The sequence below is a fragment of the Pseudoliparis swirei genome, chromosome 7 (genome assembly GCF_029220125.1).
Source record: "Pseudoliparis swirei isolate HS2019 ecotype Mariana Trench chromosome 7, NWPU_hadal_v1, whole genome shotgun sequence".
Classification (NCBI taxonomy): domain Eukaryota; kingdom Metazoa; phylum Chordata; class Actinopteri; order Perciformes; family Liparidae; genus Pseudoliparis; species Pseudoliparis swirei.
Window position 1 is genome coordinate 10771390 of NC_079394.1, and position 15785 is coordinate 10787174.

The 15785-nt window shown below is 43.4% G+C and overlaps 1 protein-coding gene across 3 annotated transcripts in view; it reads right to left on the reverse strand.

The window, feature by feature from the left end:
• LOC130197410 (citron Rho-interacting kinase) overlaps positions 1-15785 on the reverse strand; it is a 47325-nt gene extending 31540 nt beyond the window's left edge. For 2 of the 3 annotated variants that reach the window (XM_056420074.1, XM_056420072.1), the window contains exons 1-9: positions 15595-15785; positions 11179-11282; positions 9927-10070; positions 9236-9355; positions 4869-5039; positions 4634-4687; positions 4438-4491; positions 3618-3758; positions 1253-1378 (exon numbers count right to left, since the gene is read on the reverse strand). In XM_056420074.1, the coding sequence (XP_056276049.1) occupies positions 1253-1378; positions 3618-3758; positions 4438-4491; positions 4634-4687; positions 4869-5039; positions 9236-9355; positions 9927-10070; positions 11179-11187 (819 nt within the window). In that variant the 5' untranslated portion in view covers positions 11188-11282; positions 15595-15785. Of the gene's footprint in view, positions 1-1252; positions 1379-3617; positions 3759-4437; positions 4492-4633; positions 4688-4868; positions 5040-9235; positions 9356-9926; positions 10071-11161; positions 11283-15594 lie in introns of all 3 variants that reach the window. The other variant, XM_056420073.1, reaches the window with a different exon arrangement.

Here is a 15785-nt window from a genome sequence, read left to right on the forward strand (position 1 = left end):
TTCATCAAATGCATTCACGAGTTATATTTTTTCCGAGCACTTAAACCAGTCCCTTGTCTTTTTCACTATGGATGAAGGAAGTAAGCGTATGTAAATACACACCAGATCGTTTGAAATACTGGTCCTAAGTATGTCATAAACTTCAGGATGTAGAGCGAGAAATTTAAACTTGATATGCAAGAATTTCTGAGTGTGACTTGTGAGCTCACTAGACGTACTAAACTGCCCTAAAATGCATGGCGCCTCGTCATAGCAGACATTTAAAAATAATTAACCGTTGGATAAAATAATCAAGATTGGCGACGAGTGACATTAAGGTGCACTTAAGAGGAGAAGAGCTGGAGCTCACATATTCAATTAAATCCAATTTATTTAGTGTAGCCCAAAATCACAAATTACAAATTAGCCTCAGAGGTCTTTACACGCTGTACAGATATAACATCCTCTCTACTGGGGACAAATTCACCTTAAAAAAACAAACATCTTTAATCCTTTGAATGTATCTAAAATATCACATTGAGTGAAATAGGTAATGTTGATTTACATTAATTATAAATGGTTTACATTCAAGGGAAGAAGACGAGAGAGTTTACTTCACTGTGCAGAGCTGGTAATGGATGCTTATGGATAATTTAGTCAACAGTATGCAGAGCACACTGATTGAGTATGTAGTATGCAGAGCTAACAACCATATTCATGTTTAATTTATTATATACTTATAGCAGGAAAACACAAGTGGAAAAAAGACACAATATTCAAGCTATCATAAGTATTAACTTTCCCCTTGTTGAAGTGGGGCGTGAGTATGCAGGGGAGTATGTGATTCCATCAATCTGTGTGGACTAAAAATAAACACAATTTATATAGTTATACATAGGATAGGATTAATTATATACTATGTCCCGCCCATATGCAACAAAACTAACAGAAGACTGAGAGAAGATGTTGATCAACCACAGTCAGTATAGGCCAACACTAATCGGGTTAACTTCTAATGGAGAAATATTATGTAAGACTACATTTTGTTATTATCATATATTAGTAATTTTGTGACCTGAGTATTTGGAAATAACAATTACATAACGGTTTACATCCAGATCACCCATAAAGATAGTAATTTATAAACATGAGGTTTTTCCGAACTATTGTGTAAAATAGCACTTCCTCTGCAGTGATGACGGTGAGCTGTGTTTATTTCACACCTCCTCTGATTATTATTCTAGCTCCACACAAGTGGTGAAAGGTGGGTTACCAGAATCTTATCTGCCATCTGCTGAATCTGCAGGGCCTTGCTCTGGATCTCCTCCTTCAGCTTCGTCTCCCGGCGCTCGACGATCTCTAGCCTTTTCACCTGGTTCTCCAGAGTCTTCCTGCCGTCCTGCGCAAAACGGACACAAATAGCACACATGAGTGGAAACGGCCTCACGGAAGTGGCGTTTCTACATTAGGGGCAGGTGGGGCATTGCCCCACCTGATCCAGATGATGCTGTTGTGCAGAAAGCTCAATACATTCGTACTTTGCGGCAAAATATACATTTTCTATTAATGCAAAGTAGCGTGAATATGTGTGTGAATAAATTTGACTCACAAGCATTATATTCTGGAGTTTTGGAGTAATTTGATTTGTGTGTTTTTCTGTCTGTGTGCTTAATGTTAAATGCGAAAACCGTGAGACCTGTACCCCGTGACTAAGAACAAAAAAACATACAGTCAGATCAATGCCAAATGCTAAAATGCAGCCCATAGTATATCTGACTGGTCTATATCTACTGTTATAATAATCTGCTACCCCTATTTTAGTGACGGTGACATAACGTCATACAAAATTGCCCCACCAGAAATTTCAGGCTTAAATCACCACTGAGAAAATGTATTTACGTTTTGAAGGTGCAACCTCATGTCAAAAGGTGCTCAGTCTGGAATAGTGATTTTCTTTATAGATTACCAGTACAAGGAAAGCTTGATGATTGATGATGTTGTAGCAGCCGCATCCATTTGGCTTGTTAGTGATGCACCTCTCGAATGTTTCTATCTCATTATTCCAAGTTCCTCCTCACAATGGTTCCAAAGAGCCATTAGCATTCATGTGTGGGGATGTGAGAGGTCTTAGGAGCTGTTTGAATTTGTATTTTCCTCTGACTCTCCCGTCCATATTAACCTATGCTAATTACCACATTAACATGTCTAGTGCTTGATGTGAAGTGCTGTTGAAGAAGAACTTCGAACAACCAGCTTTAAAAAATAAAGTATAATGTATATGTGTGTGGCAGCTAGGTGGGGTTCCTAATTGGCCTTGGCTGCTGGCTGATTGGCAATCAGCCAGCAGCTAACGCTGCCCCCTGGAGAAGAGCCAGACCAGCAATTCAGCGGGTTGGGGCAGATGCTGGGCTGGATCCAGGCGATGCGGTGGCACCAGGCGGAGGCTAACCGGCAGTTCCTGGAGGCCCTCACTGACCCGTCGGCGCTGCGGTCGACCCATGTTCCCGGTGACCAGTTGGCACGAAGGCCGGCCCCTGTTCCCCGTGACCCGTCGGCGCTGCCGATCCCTGATCCTCGTGAGTCGGCGCGAAGGACGACCCATGTCCCCCGGGACCCGTCGGTGCTGCGGCCGACCCCTGCGACCCGTGACCTGCCGGCGCGAAGCCCAACTCCTGTTACCCGTGACCCGTCGGCGCGAAGGCCGACCCAGGCTCCCTGTGACCCATCGCCAGCTCCAGTTACTCCTGCCCCATCTCCATCCCGGCCGGTCCCAGTTCCCCATCCCAGCTAGTTCCAGCTCCCCAGCCCCCTCCACCTGAGCCCGGTCCCCCAGAGCCCCCTCCTCCTAAGCCCCGTCCCCCAGAGCCCCCTCCTCCTGAGCCCGGTCCCCCAGAGCCCCTTCTCCGCCCCCGTGCTCATAGGGGGGAGGAGGAGTAGGTTAGGTCGGATGGAGCCCCGGCCTAAATCGGGCAGTGGGGATGTGTGGCAGCTAGGGGGGTGGGGTCCTTAATTCGCTTCGGCTGCTGGCTGGTTGGTAATCAGCCAGCAGCTGACGCTGCTCCCATATAAGAGCAGCAAAGAGTGGAAGGAAGGAGAGTGAGCAGAGGCGCCGTCGTGCGGTCTGCTGAGTGAAATAAAGAATGTTACCGAACCAAACCGTGGTCTTGAAGAATCCTTGGTGCTTTGGGGGGAAACCCACGGGTGACGGCCATGGAGCTGTTACAATGTGGTTGTAAGTTGTAACGTCATAAAACATCTTATTGGTTCATAGCTGTAACCACATGGCACTCCTATGACGTCTAATTCATTATCACTTTTCAAACATGTCCAACCCTCAGGGTGTCTGACGTGCGATAATGCCATTGCAGCGCAAGTTTTCCTCAGAAAGTGCAAAAACATGTTCACAAGAGAACATGTGCAGAGCAGAGCCAGATGTGGATGCAACACTTTACACAACAAAGTCATGTTGCAAAGCAAATACCGACAGGATACGTAAAATAACAAGAAGAACCAGGCCGGGGGACAGAACTTATATGTATATATTTATAGATACATGCTACACTGTGTGCATGTGCACGACGTGTGTGATGACAGGAGTTTGTGTGTGTGTGTGTGTGTGTGTGTGTGTGTGTGTGTACCTCTGTCTCACGGAGGCGTCTGCGCAGGCTGTCACTGGAGGCTTCTTTGTGCTGTAGCCGCTCCAGATCTCGCTCCATGCGCTCTTTGGCCACTCTCATACTCTGAAGCAAGTCGGTCGCCTCGGCGCTGGCCTTTAACGACTGGGTGTTAAAGAAGAATATCACTCAAAAAGTGTTTGTACACACAGTTAAATGCAATAGAAAGTTTATACTAAACTCTCATCATTTAAAGTAATTAAGTCAACCTAAAAAAGCATATGACAGCAGTATAATAAGTGTGTATAATAGAGGAGATGCGTCGCCGGTAGATATCTAACTGTTAACTGAATATTGATAATGCGTATAATAAAAAATAATAACTAAAACCCTTGTGTGAAGTTTGCTGGCTATTTGCTGTGCATGGCTGATTTAAGAAAAGATTCCTATTGTTATTTTGTAAACTAGTTTATTAATATGGGCTCCGTTAGCCGTGAATATCAGGATCACAACCTTGTGTGCTCTTTGCAGAAAGGACGGCACATTAAAATATTCATTTCGAGGAAGAGACCATTAAGATTATATAATCTTTTGGTTGCTGTTTATTAAGCAGTAACTCTAGTTAAATTAAGACAGCCTAATAGTTTCCGGGTCTACTGACTGGAGACCACAGTTTAAGAGAGTCAGAGAGAGAAAGAGAGAGAGAGAGAAAGAATGAGGTCAGGGCGGGTAGAGAAGATGTTAATACACTCATCTCAAAGATAAGATGCTGTTACATCATTTGCATTTGGGAGTACAGGCTCATATCAATTATTCATTAGTCTTCCCAGCAACGCTGTTCTACCTTGGCAAGCTTCTCTAGAAGATCCTGGATCTTGGTCTGCTGCTCAGCACTGGTCTAAAAAAGAAAAATACTGTCAGGTGATGTGTAAAGACATTAATATATTCACTTTAACTGGTCTGTGTCGTTATCTACACATATCTCAGCATCCTCACCAATGACAGTATCGAATAACAATTAAATTAAGGTCATTTTCTACCTTCTCCATCTTGGTGATGGTCTCCTCTGTATCTGCTTTGCCTTGCTCTTTGACCTGTGTAGAGAAAAGAAACTTTGAGATCCCTCCCGGTGATAGTTACGGCAAATCCACCGTATTGTAGAAACCTCATAACGACTACAGGCGAGTTATTTTAAGACGGTATCGTATTGTTACAGTGAGTTACACTGGGATAACCTCTTTCTATGCACATGTCAGCATAATGAACTGTGTAGACCTTCTGCATCCTTTGCTGGTAGTCTGCAGACTTCCTCTTCAGGTCCTCGCTGGTCTGCCGAGAATCTTTCAGCTCAGACTCGTACAGGTCGCTACGGCGACGGGCAGCCGACAGGTCCTCCTCCAGCTGTCGTATGGAGACCCGCATTTCCTCCAGCTGGGCATGATATTCCTGCACAAAAAAGGAAATACAAAGAAACGCCAAAATAAGAGGAGAGAGGACAAAGAGGCCAGGAGAGGAGAGGAGAGGAGAGCAGAGCAGAGCAGAGGAGAGGAGAAAAGAGGAGAGGAGAGGAGAGAAGCATCTCCTCCAGCTGGGCATGATATTCCTGAACCAAAAGAAAATACAAAGAAACCCCAAAAATAAAAGGAGAGAGGACAAAGAGGAGAGGAGAGCAGAGGAGAGGAAATGAGAGGTGAGGAGAGGAGAGAATAGGAGAGCAGAGTAAATGAGAGGAGAGGAGAGAAACATTAAGAAAAGAAACTTCAGGATACATTCCACTTAGTAGAGTACACACCTTTGCCAGAAGGTTCCTGGCATGCTGGCTACATGTAAGCACTTTATTAATCGTGAACATGAAACTATTCCTCTATCAGTAGCGAGCATTTAGAAAAAGTGAAAGACAACTCTCCATTCGACTCGATGTTGTTGGACCTACACATGTTTGAGGAAAATGTTCTTGTTCGAAGCCGCTGCATCATTCATGAGAACCAAATCATCCAGAAGAGATGTTCTTGAGATGTTCTTTAGATGTTCTTTAGATGTGCTGCTGGGACAGAAGCACTTCCAAACTCCACAGGATGATGAGGTCGGCTGGATGTAATTAAAACACTTATATGAAAGCCATTATATGTCCAATAGTTTCCGGTAGCAATTATAACCGCGCTAATATAAGAAGGCAATGAACGAAAGGAAGGGAAGTGTAGAGAAGAAATTATTCAGCCAGAATCACTTAATGCACATGTCTGTACGAGAGTAATTAGTCACAGCCTAACAGATCCAATTTCACCCTCTTCATCAACGGCCAAGAGCAGCATCCTCCTGCGTCCAGGGAGACGCTCAACCGACTCAGATTAGGACAAGTGAACAACATCCGACATGGTGAGAACCAAAATAGTAAAGCTGAAGAGGAAGAGGAGGGTATATAACCGTGAAAGGATCCCTTAAAACGGTCTCCCCGACCAATAGGTCCATGTTGGCCTCCCATATGAATGGGAAGTGACTGATCAGCTCCCATCAATGAGAGTTGGTTGGATCTCCTGGACACTTACTTTAATTCACACATTTCAGGAGTATTTTGACAAAACAATGACTTAAATAAAGTATAATGCAGCTGTCAATATGAAGTTAAACCACTCAGGGCATCTGGCGCGCTACAATATGGTATTACTGTTTTGCAAAGAACCATTTGTAGAGCGGATGCTCTGTCCATGGCTCATTCAGGTTATCAGATTTACAGATTCAATACCTCCCAGAGATCTTATAATCAGGAATCATCTGTCTATTCGCTGTCTCGGGGCGGCTCTCACAAAATCATCAGCCCTAACAACACAGAACGCTTATCGTGCAAACCTTAAACAGGTTTAACTCTCAGTGAAGCTGATATCACAGAATATGATGCAATGGATTTATTTTCGATCCAGTGGACTTACTTATGCTTACGTACAAAATACAGATACGCATGTATGAAGTGCCATTTTTAACCCTTTTGTGTTCACACAACCAGACAGGCACAAAGCCGTTATCAATACTTCTTCATGTGCGATTGTCTCTGTGCATATGTTTACAGGTCTTAATGTCTTAATGACAGATGGATGGCTTTTCTTTAGAACATGAATCCATCCCTAATCTCTCCTGTTTGTTGAGCCAACACTGCAAGGTTTCTGCATGAATTGAATAAACACTGCAGTCATATGACAAAGCGTAGGAGACAGATGCTTTTCAAGATGAAATGCTGGATTTAGCTTGCATTAATAAATAAATAAATACCCAGCTGAAAGGAACCAATGGGAACACAGAGCCAGATAATATGCTCATAACTAAAACTATGCTCATAAAGGTGAAGATACAGACTAAAAGGGCTTTTTTGACTGTGGCCAGTTATGCACATCCAGTTATGAAGTGCTAGGATTAACTGCAGTTTGATGAGCTGAGTTATGAATATTCCTCTGACAGTATTAGAATTACGTCAAACTATAGCAACCAATAGGTCCGTAGACGTGTTTGCTGCGTGAGGCCGTAAGTCAAAGGGTCAAACTGAATGAAAAATCAGACTCAGCTTATCAGGCTCTGCACACTAACGTGAAAAAATTCATATTAAAATAGCGATATTGCTGAGGACAAGCATCTGACACCTGTACACCTTTTTCTCAGACACTTCCTCCAGCTCCTCCCTGGAGACGCCAACGTTATGCAGCAACTGGCCAGGTGTGTGGAGGTGACAGAGAAGACAGGATTAGACGTTCTCTTTCAAGCTCTCTTTTTTCTTTCTTCACACGTCTATTTCTGTCGTGGCATTGGAGGAGAAACTGTCCGAAAATGTTTTTCTATTTCCCCATTTATAAAATGTATTGCATGAAGCCACGCAGCCACAGAGGAGAGAGCTCGGGGCGGCAGTGGGGCAACAGACAGGCTTTCTGACCACTTTCTGACCACCTACGAATGTAAACAGCCTTCAAACCATAGTTTGTCTCAGGTATGTTGAACCCGTATAGGTTCACCATTTTTCAAATCTTAAAACAATAGTCAGGTGCTCATATGAACATTGACATTTAAGTTTTTGTTCGCTGTAATTTAATTTTTTTCCCTTTAATTTATACTTATATATAGTATCTGAATTCCCAGGGTAATAACAATGTGAACTGAAATTCCTATGCTACAGCTCAATGCCTCTCAAATAGGAACTTAAAGTCCCTGTTTAGACCTGAATATCATTCCTCCTGTGCATTCTGGCCATTAAAAGATCCTTTCATATTACGATCCCAGTGTGAGTGAAAAATGAAGTCAAAATGAATAAGAGGAATAAAAAACAGCAAGTAAAACCAATCTTTAAATGGGAACCTAACTGCAGCGCTAAAGGGGGGCAGCAAGGGGGCTTCTCGTTCATGATGTATTATATACATGCAATGCATATCGCTAACCCACGTTTGACTGATTGAAGATTATATGGTGCTGGTAAATTGTGATTTCTACGCTGTAAAAGGAAAGCGTAAGCACAGTATATGTCATTAAATGAAGATGTACGAGTCTCCCCTACCCGTGTGCATTTCTTCGACATAGATATATCATTTCAGTTTGTAGATCAAGTGATGTTCTGTTTCTCAAACAGCACGAGCCGAGGTCCCAGCACCTCATCACGACAGCCTGCCCACTGCATCAGTGCTCTCAACACTCGTAGGTATATGGCTCTCATCGCCATAGCAACCATTGCACAATGTATTCAGTGCTTTGGTAACCGTGCACGAGTGTAGGCTGAGAGAAACAGGTTGCTTTTCGATGACCTTTTCATTATTTTTAATTGTACATAATGCCAGGACGATGATTATTCATGCTCTGTATCAGTCAATCTTGTAACAGCTTAATTCTCACAGTTGGCATCACTCGGTCATGTGGTGGTGTCACACACGCAGAAATATACGTATACACACACAAACACTCATACATGACACACACACACACACACACACACATCTGATTTCAGTAATTAAGGGCTGGGTGGAGCTCCCCTGTCTATTTCTCCATTATGAGCATTCCGGATTCTTCCTGAGTCTTTACACTCGATGCAGAGGATGACAGATGGTTGAATTTACTAGTGCACTGTTGGTTCTGACAGAAAACAGAATAAACAATACATTGATTGTAAAATATATTCATAAATTGTAAAGTTAATCTCTCCCGCTCAAACTCAAACTATTTTTTATCTGAAACACTGGCGATGAACTTCATCACAATCACACAATTTACCTCACGCTGTAGTGTGAGTCATGTATGACCACGCTGTAAGTGTCACACTGATTCATGCGCTCGGCTATTTAACACTCACACCGCACACTCTCAGCCTGTGTGACTTGACCTTCTCCGTCCGTTTGGCTTTTCTGCTTTATGCGTGACATTCAATGCCGTACACCCATCACTGCAAATATCCATCAAAGAAGTGAAGAAGTCCTGAGATTAAGCCACTAAGGATCATTTCATTTGTTTCAAGAACAGCACACAGAACAAAACTTGAATGCAATCTTAGGTGACTGTGATGTCGGATAGTCATTGAGGGATTCCCCTTGCGGCTCAGCCTTAATTCAGTCCCCATCATTAGTACAGTAAACATTTCAACCCACTGGTTTAATGACGCCCGGGAGTCGGTCCTATACCTGCTCTTTGATCTCTTGAAGCGTGTTGCTCTGCTCCCGGATGTCATGGAGGAGGTCCAGAGCTTTGTCGTCCTCCTGTGACACCTCCATACGAGCCTGTTCCAAACTGCGCTTCAGACTCTGAAACCAAGACGTACAAATGTTCAGCCAGTGGACCATTTGTTGGTAAATAAAGTTCAATAAACCAGCTCTGAAATGGTTATAATGTGAGGTTTTTTGTTTACATTCTTCTACGTGTGGAAAAGTGAAAAGTTTGCAACCTCGATCAAATTTTTCTAAAGACATATCTATGCATCCCAAACAGAGAGGTGTGTGGCACTGTGAGTTGTACAAGACGTTAGCAAAACATCAGTTAGCATTCACATTTTATCACAGTGTCCCAAATGAGAACAATACGAGGGCAAATTAAATTACTTTTTTTTTCTTTGGGATACAGAATATTTACTTCTTAACACCGTCAGCACTTTTATACCACATATCCGTTTATGTTTTCAACACAATTATATTTATCAATTTTGTATTTAACTTTGAAACCTGGTGAAAGTTAACAAATATTTTGCCTTTTGTCAGCCCAGTTTATTTTTAAGAAGAAAAAAAATAGAAACACACACACACACACACACACACACACACCCTTGGGACAAGTAAACAGTCCGTGTGTGTCCCCTCTAATGGCTACCGGGCTACTCACAGTGCATTCTGTGATGTAGGTTGCCAGGTCCTGTTCCAGGATGGTCCTCTGGCTCTCAGAGGCCTTCAACTCTACATCCTTCTGCTGCAACACCGACTCAAGGTCAGACATCTTCCTCTGGACAAGTGAAATCTCCCGCTCAACCTGGAAACCAGAACGTAGCATGCACCAGACTTTTCTCTGACAATTTAGCATCATTTCTCTGGGGCCCATGGATGTAAGTAGATATACGTGTTTTTTTTCTTTCTCAATGTCCCTTGAAAGTGTAGCTTTGTGCTATTACAGCATTACAGGGCCTGAGAAGCTTTGGGAACCAGGAAGACAGCCGGGCAGGCAGCCCAGTCACAGCGCTTAGTGTACGGTCGTACGCAGACACGCACTCACAACAACACGGCGCCCCAGCGTGGGGCCGGAGCTCGTAAATGAAACGGCAACATCGTACTGGAATCCAACCTCACTAAGAAACAGTCCATAATTTTTAACGAGAATTCCTGATCTTCAACACGGAGACAGATGTTGTTTAGCGATCTGAGTATTACATAGATTAATGATGGAATACAAGCTTGATGCAGAGACTATGTACTGTATTCTCTCATTACAACTGGCCAGTCATTCTACTGGCATGAGCACATGAAGGAGACGTTATGGCATCGGACAATTTGAACCGATGTTTTAAATCATTTGGACTTCATTACGCTTACTTCTTACATCTTCTGGTCAAGTTTGGGTTTATGGTGCAGGGGAAGGGGCTCAGATAGAGACTATAGCTACACAACAAACTGAGCTTGCAGTAGACACTAAAACACTGGATCACTTTATCACTTTTTCACTTTGCACACTTTAATTGGTTGACTGTTTCTGCAAATACACTTAATTATTATCACCTTGTATATACTTTTATTTCGTCTGTATATTGCTATTTTTCTTCCGGTTTTCTTACTTTTTTATTTTGATTTTTATTACTGCTTAGCCTACTACTGTGCAGCTGCTGCTGTAATCCTGCATTTCCCCCACTGAGGGTCTAATAAAGGATTCTTATCTAATCGTATCTTAATAAACATCACCACATGCTGCTCAGTGAAATATACTGAAGCACATTATAAAGAAAAAAGTCAGAGAGTGGCGTGAATACTATGATAAGTAAACACACACACACACACACACACTCCGGCTCAGCTACATCGGAGAGACAAACAGATGGCTGATTTTCGCTTGTTCTGGAAACAAACTCTTACCATGTGAAGAGTAATACCTGTGACATGTGTCCAGCAATTCCGGCTGTTCTGGAGTTTTAATGAGGCTTTTCCAAAAGGAGACGGTCTTATCTCGCGAGTTGATGGATGTGTAGTCACGAATCTGTAGGAGAGGAGAGTGCGGAGAGAGGATGGGAGGTAGGGAACAAGGAGAGGAACATGATGGCAAACAGTCGTTATGCACAACCTCCTATGCAAAGGGCTGACTCAATGGTCTTATGTAACCCACTCACCTTTTATACTAATCATTCCGTATAGAATAGACTTGTTCAGCTAAATGGAAAAACACACCTTCTATAAGTGTTCTGACTCATAAAATTGACAGTATGCATGTCATCTCAATGTTTACCTATGAGAGAAATAAACAAAAAATATCAAGACCCTGGACCACAGAGTGTTATCAAAACAAGTTGTATTCAGTCAACACGCCAACATTAAATACATTTAAAAACCCTTCATAATAAGAGCCCTGAAATAAACCGTAGTTAATAAGTAATAAGGCTCTCTGAAGTACTTCTGAGATGCTTATGAACATATGTTAATAAGATTATATATGTTTTTAAAAACTGTCTGATGCCCACATTGTTTTTGCATTATTAAGATTAAGATGTAGTTTATCATCATGCATTGTGCATATTTATTTACAATTATGTTTTTTGCAGCGACCCAATCTAAAGCTAGAACAATGCCTTGTTGGGTTTCATAAATCCTTTACGATGCACTTAACAGTTACCTTTCTTTTTTTGTTGCTATTATTAACACGTAATACGGCCTTAACAAATAACAATGTCAATAAGCTTATATTAAGGATTTATAAGGGTTTATTACCTGTTAACTAACACATAGTACAAGGACCTTAGTATCATACGCTTGACCCTGATACCAAGAAGAGCAATTCTCAATGAAGCACTGACGGCTTATAGACTTGAAGACTTGTAAATAGCGCCGTGATCCCACAGAAAACAACAAGCAGATACAATATATTGTTCCCAGGATATCCATTCTGTGCTGACAAAATCCGCACTCATATTATGGCTTCACAGAGTCTATAAATAGCCCGCTTGTGTTCACACGACAGCCTCTTTTACCACCGCTGGATATTTCTGGCAGCTTTTGTGATCAAGAGGCAGGCAAAAGAATGAGTGACGAGGGAGAATGTCTATTAAAAGCACGGGCTCGCCACCCACTCCTCGCTACAGTAACATCCTCAACTCAAGCTCTACGAACATGAGGATTCTGGTGGATTGCTCTGTGGTTTTACTTTTACATGAGTGTAAATTATACATATTGTAACATCGCCTATTTCTGTTTTTTTGGACTGTGCTCTATTGTGTATACTATCTGTCTCTAGAAACGTAACATGACACAGACGCAGGAGCAGGTGGTTTGTCATGAGTGATGACGGCATGAACAAAGTGGTAGCTGAGGTTAGCTTCCTGCAGCAATCTGCTGCTCCTCAGCCTGAGGGCCCGTTGCATCATTGGCCGTCCGGTTTGAGGGGAGATGTTGAAATGTCCTGTTTGTGTGTGTTGCTCTGAAAGCAGGTGGCCAGGCAGTTGGAGTACGTGTGGCACCTGGGGAGCGGACCGTGATACGATCACCGCCCACAGCCGACCACCTGACCTGCTGGACTAATCGCCTCCCAAAGCCAAGTCCACTGCCCCAGGAGAAGAGGGAGGGAGGAGAAGGACCTCCACCGCCCAGACTGCGACTGTTGCTCAGTGGTGGGGAGGAGTCGCCCTTCAATCAGATGGTGGGCGGTTTGATCCCCAGCTGCGCCCATGTCATTGTGTCCTTGGGCAAGACATTTAACCCCCACATTGCTCCTGTATGTATGTTCACCTGTTGTTACATTTTAAAATGTGAAGATGTCGGCCATATTCTCTGCAAGCTGTAGACGCAAACAAAATGTTTAATCATGATTTTTTTGTATTTTATTGTGCAACCTTGTGTTGCATAATGACAATTAAGTACCTGAATCCTTAAATATATTTTAACCTTGCCGGTGGGATCTCCCAAAGATGTTCACAGAAGCCTTTTGGTTCTTGTTTCCTGGTTGCACTCAGAGCTCCAAACCCACTAATAGATATCATAGATCTATACGTGCTGAGGCCATCACAACACTGCATGATTTATTCTTGCATACTTAACAATGTGGACACATTCCACAGCAGCCCGTGGTAAAGTTGGGGGTGACAGGGTGCCGTCCTAGCGTGAGGCACCAGATGGGACTCAGCTCTGGCAGTCTTCCTCGCAGACTCAAGCGCTGAGCCCAGAATGAACTGGGCTCACAGACTGTGCAGCTGAGCCCCATATGCAATACTTATCTCCACTACAGGAACGACCGTTTGACCACTGACCGGGCCTATCTGGGTTTCTTGAACGTTTCCATATTTATGCTTCCAACTCGGTCGAGAAGCTCGTTTCTGTTGGTTGAATAATGCGCGCTGCTCTGTGAATCAGTCGTTAAAGAGGAGGCTGCATCCCAGTCAGCTGCTCTACATTCAGTCTGCATGGTGACCAGCGGCCGGTCCTCCTGTAAGGGCTGTGGGCAGCAGTCAATCACACACCTGTTGCAACACTGAAGTGGCACAGATGCTTCTCTAGAAACAAGCTCAAAGTCCTCCTGCCGTCTACTCTAGTGGGAGCTTTCATCACATGCTCTCAAGAGATTTGTCACGGCAACATTAAATTAGTAATACCTCAGTCATGAAAGCAGGTTTTCCCAGCTGGTTTTCTGTTAACCACCACAGGCATTAAAGATTGGGGTTAATTAACCTTGGCCAATCCGTAGATGCACCTCCTCACGAATCTGTGCTTGATTCTAAAGAGCTATACATTTTTGAAGACACATTTAGGACTTGTGCAAAAAGACTGGAAATTGCACTTCTCCACAGTTCCCCAGTATCCAGAGGAACGCGTTGCGATAAAGGGGCGTGAACCCAATTAACAACAGCCACAATTAGCTTGTATTCACTAATTGGTTTCTATTATTCCTCATCTCACCAATAACAATGCTGATGCACTGAACTGGGTTAAAAAAGGCCCTATAAACACGTTCAGTTTTCACTGGAGCCGCCACAGCTACAGACCTGGGCCTGAACGCTCTGCCACTGAACTGTTAACCACCTGTAGTGGTCGAGTTGACAGAATATCACGATCAACTAAAGAGTGTTCAGCACTTGGGAAAGCACTTCAAAAATGTAGTCCATCATTATATCACAAATCAAAATGACAAAGAGGATCAGTGTGGGCTTCTAAAGGAGGCTTTTGGGAAAAAGACACTTGAGTAATGGAGCAGTATCTCTCTCTCTCTCTCTCTCTCTCTCTCTCTCAACTCAGAATTAACAGGTGTGTTCTGCAGAGAGTTTATTTCCTTTTAAGTATGCACAGGTGTCGCTCATTTCCTCTGTAATTTGCTCTGCCTCCACAAACAGGTAAACACGGATTAAAATAAACACCAACAGATGTGACGACACACTCCTCCTGGCGACCCGTTCACCATTTATATAACGAATACAGTCCTCATATTCTGAGCATGCACCTTGTCAAGCATGAATCACATTATCCAGTAAATACTACTCATAAATACTACCATCATGAATCTCTTCATTAATATTCTGTCCAGTCCGTCCTGAAATTTGTGATCCAACTGAACAGGAACCAGAAAGAAGCAGCAAGCTTCTGTCTCCTCTCCTCCACCCTTGGCAGAACCCGCTGTTACCATAGAGATACTTTTCCTTCAACATCCCAGTCTTCATCTTGTCTTACTTTTTTTCCAACCGACTGTATTTCCAGCTTTCTTTCTGTACTGGATCTCCACCTCTACTGCACCTTTGCATAGTCTCTGCATAATAGCCATTCAGAAGAAAAAAACTTTGTCTCAAAACTTCCTCAGTCTTAGCAAACATGAATCAGATTTCTTGTGGAGGGGCGAGGGGAGGGGGGGAGGGGGGGAGCATGCAGTGGTCTCGTCACAAAAATATACAAACAGTGCAGAGTTTGAACGCCACCCCAGGGAGTGAGAGCCTTCCGTATATGTGAGTGAGTGTGTGTGTGTGTGTGTGTGTGTGTGTGTGTGTGTGTGTTACAGTAAGCAGAGCCATGAAGAGAGACGTGCAAACAGAGACAGCGTTTCAGTGTCGTGACCAAGAATAGGATTCATTCCTAACACACCAGATACTGCTGCTGCCTATCTCACCGATCCATGAAATACCAGCTGTGGTGTCAGTCAATCAACCAGTCAGTTAATAGGTTCAACATCATGACGTGGGAGAAAATTGCAATGCACTGTAGCAGTTCAGAACTGAAAAACAAAGGCACTGGTTTCATTCTCTCCCCCGAACATGTCATCACCCTCACTCCCTTCCTTATCAGCGATGGGAGCAGCATGAGTAAAATAGTGTAGCACTTACTCAGGGGCTGCTGCAGCTGGCAGCTCCTCCACGAAGCTCTTTAGACGCGGCACCTCCTCGTCCAGTACGCCCGTTCATGTGGGGTCTCCCTCGCAAGCCACCAGCCAGAATGAGAGCTTTGCTGGTTCATCACATTCGGGGATGTCATCCTCACTGGGGAGAGAGAGTGGAGCCAAGGGGAGAGAGAGAGA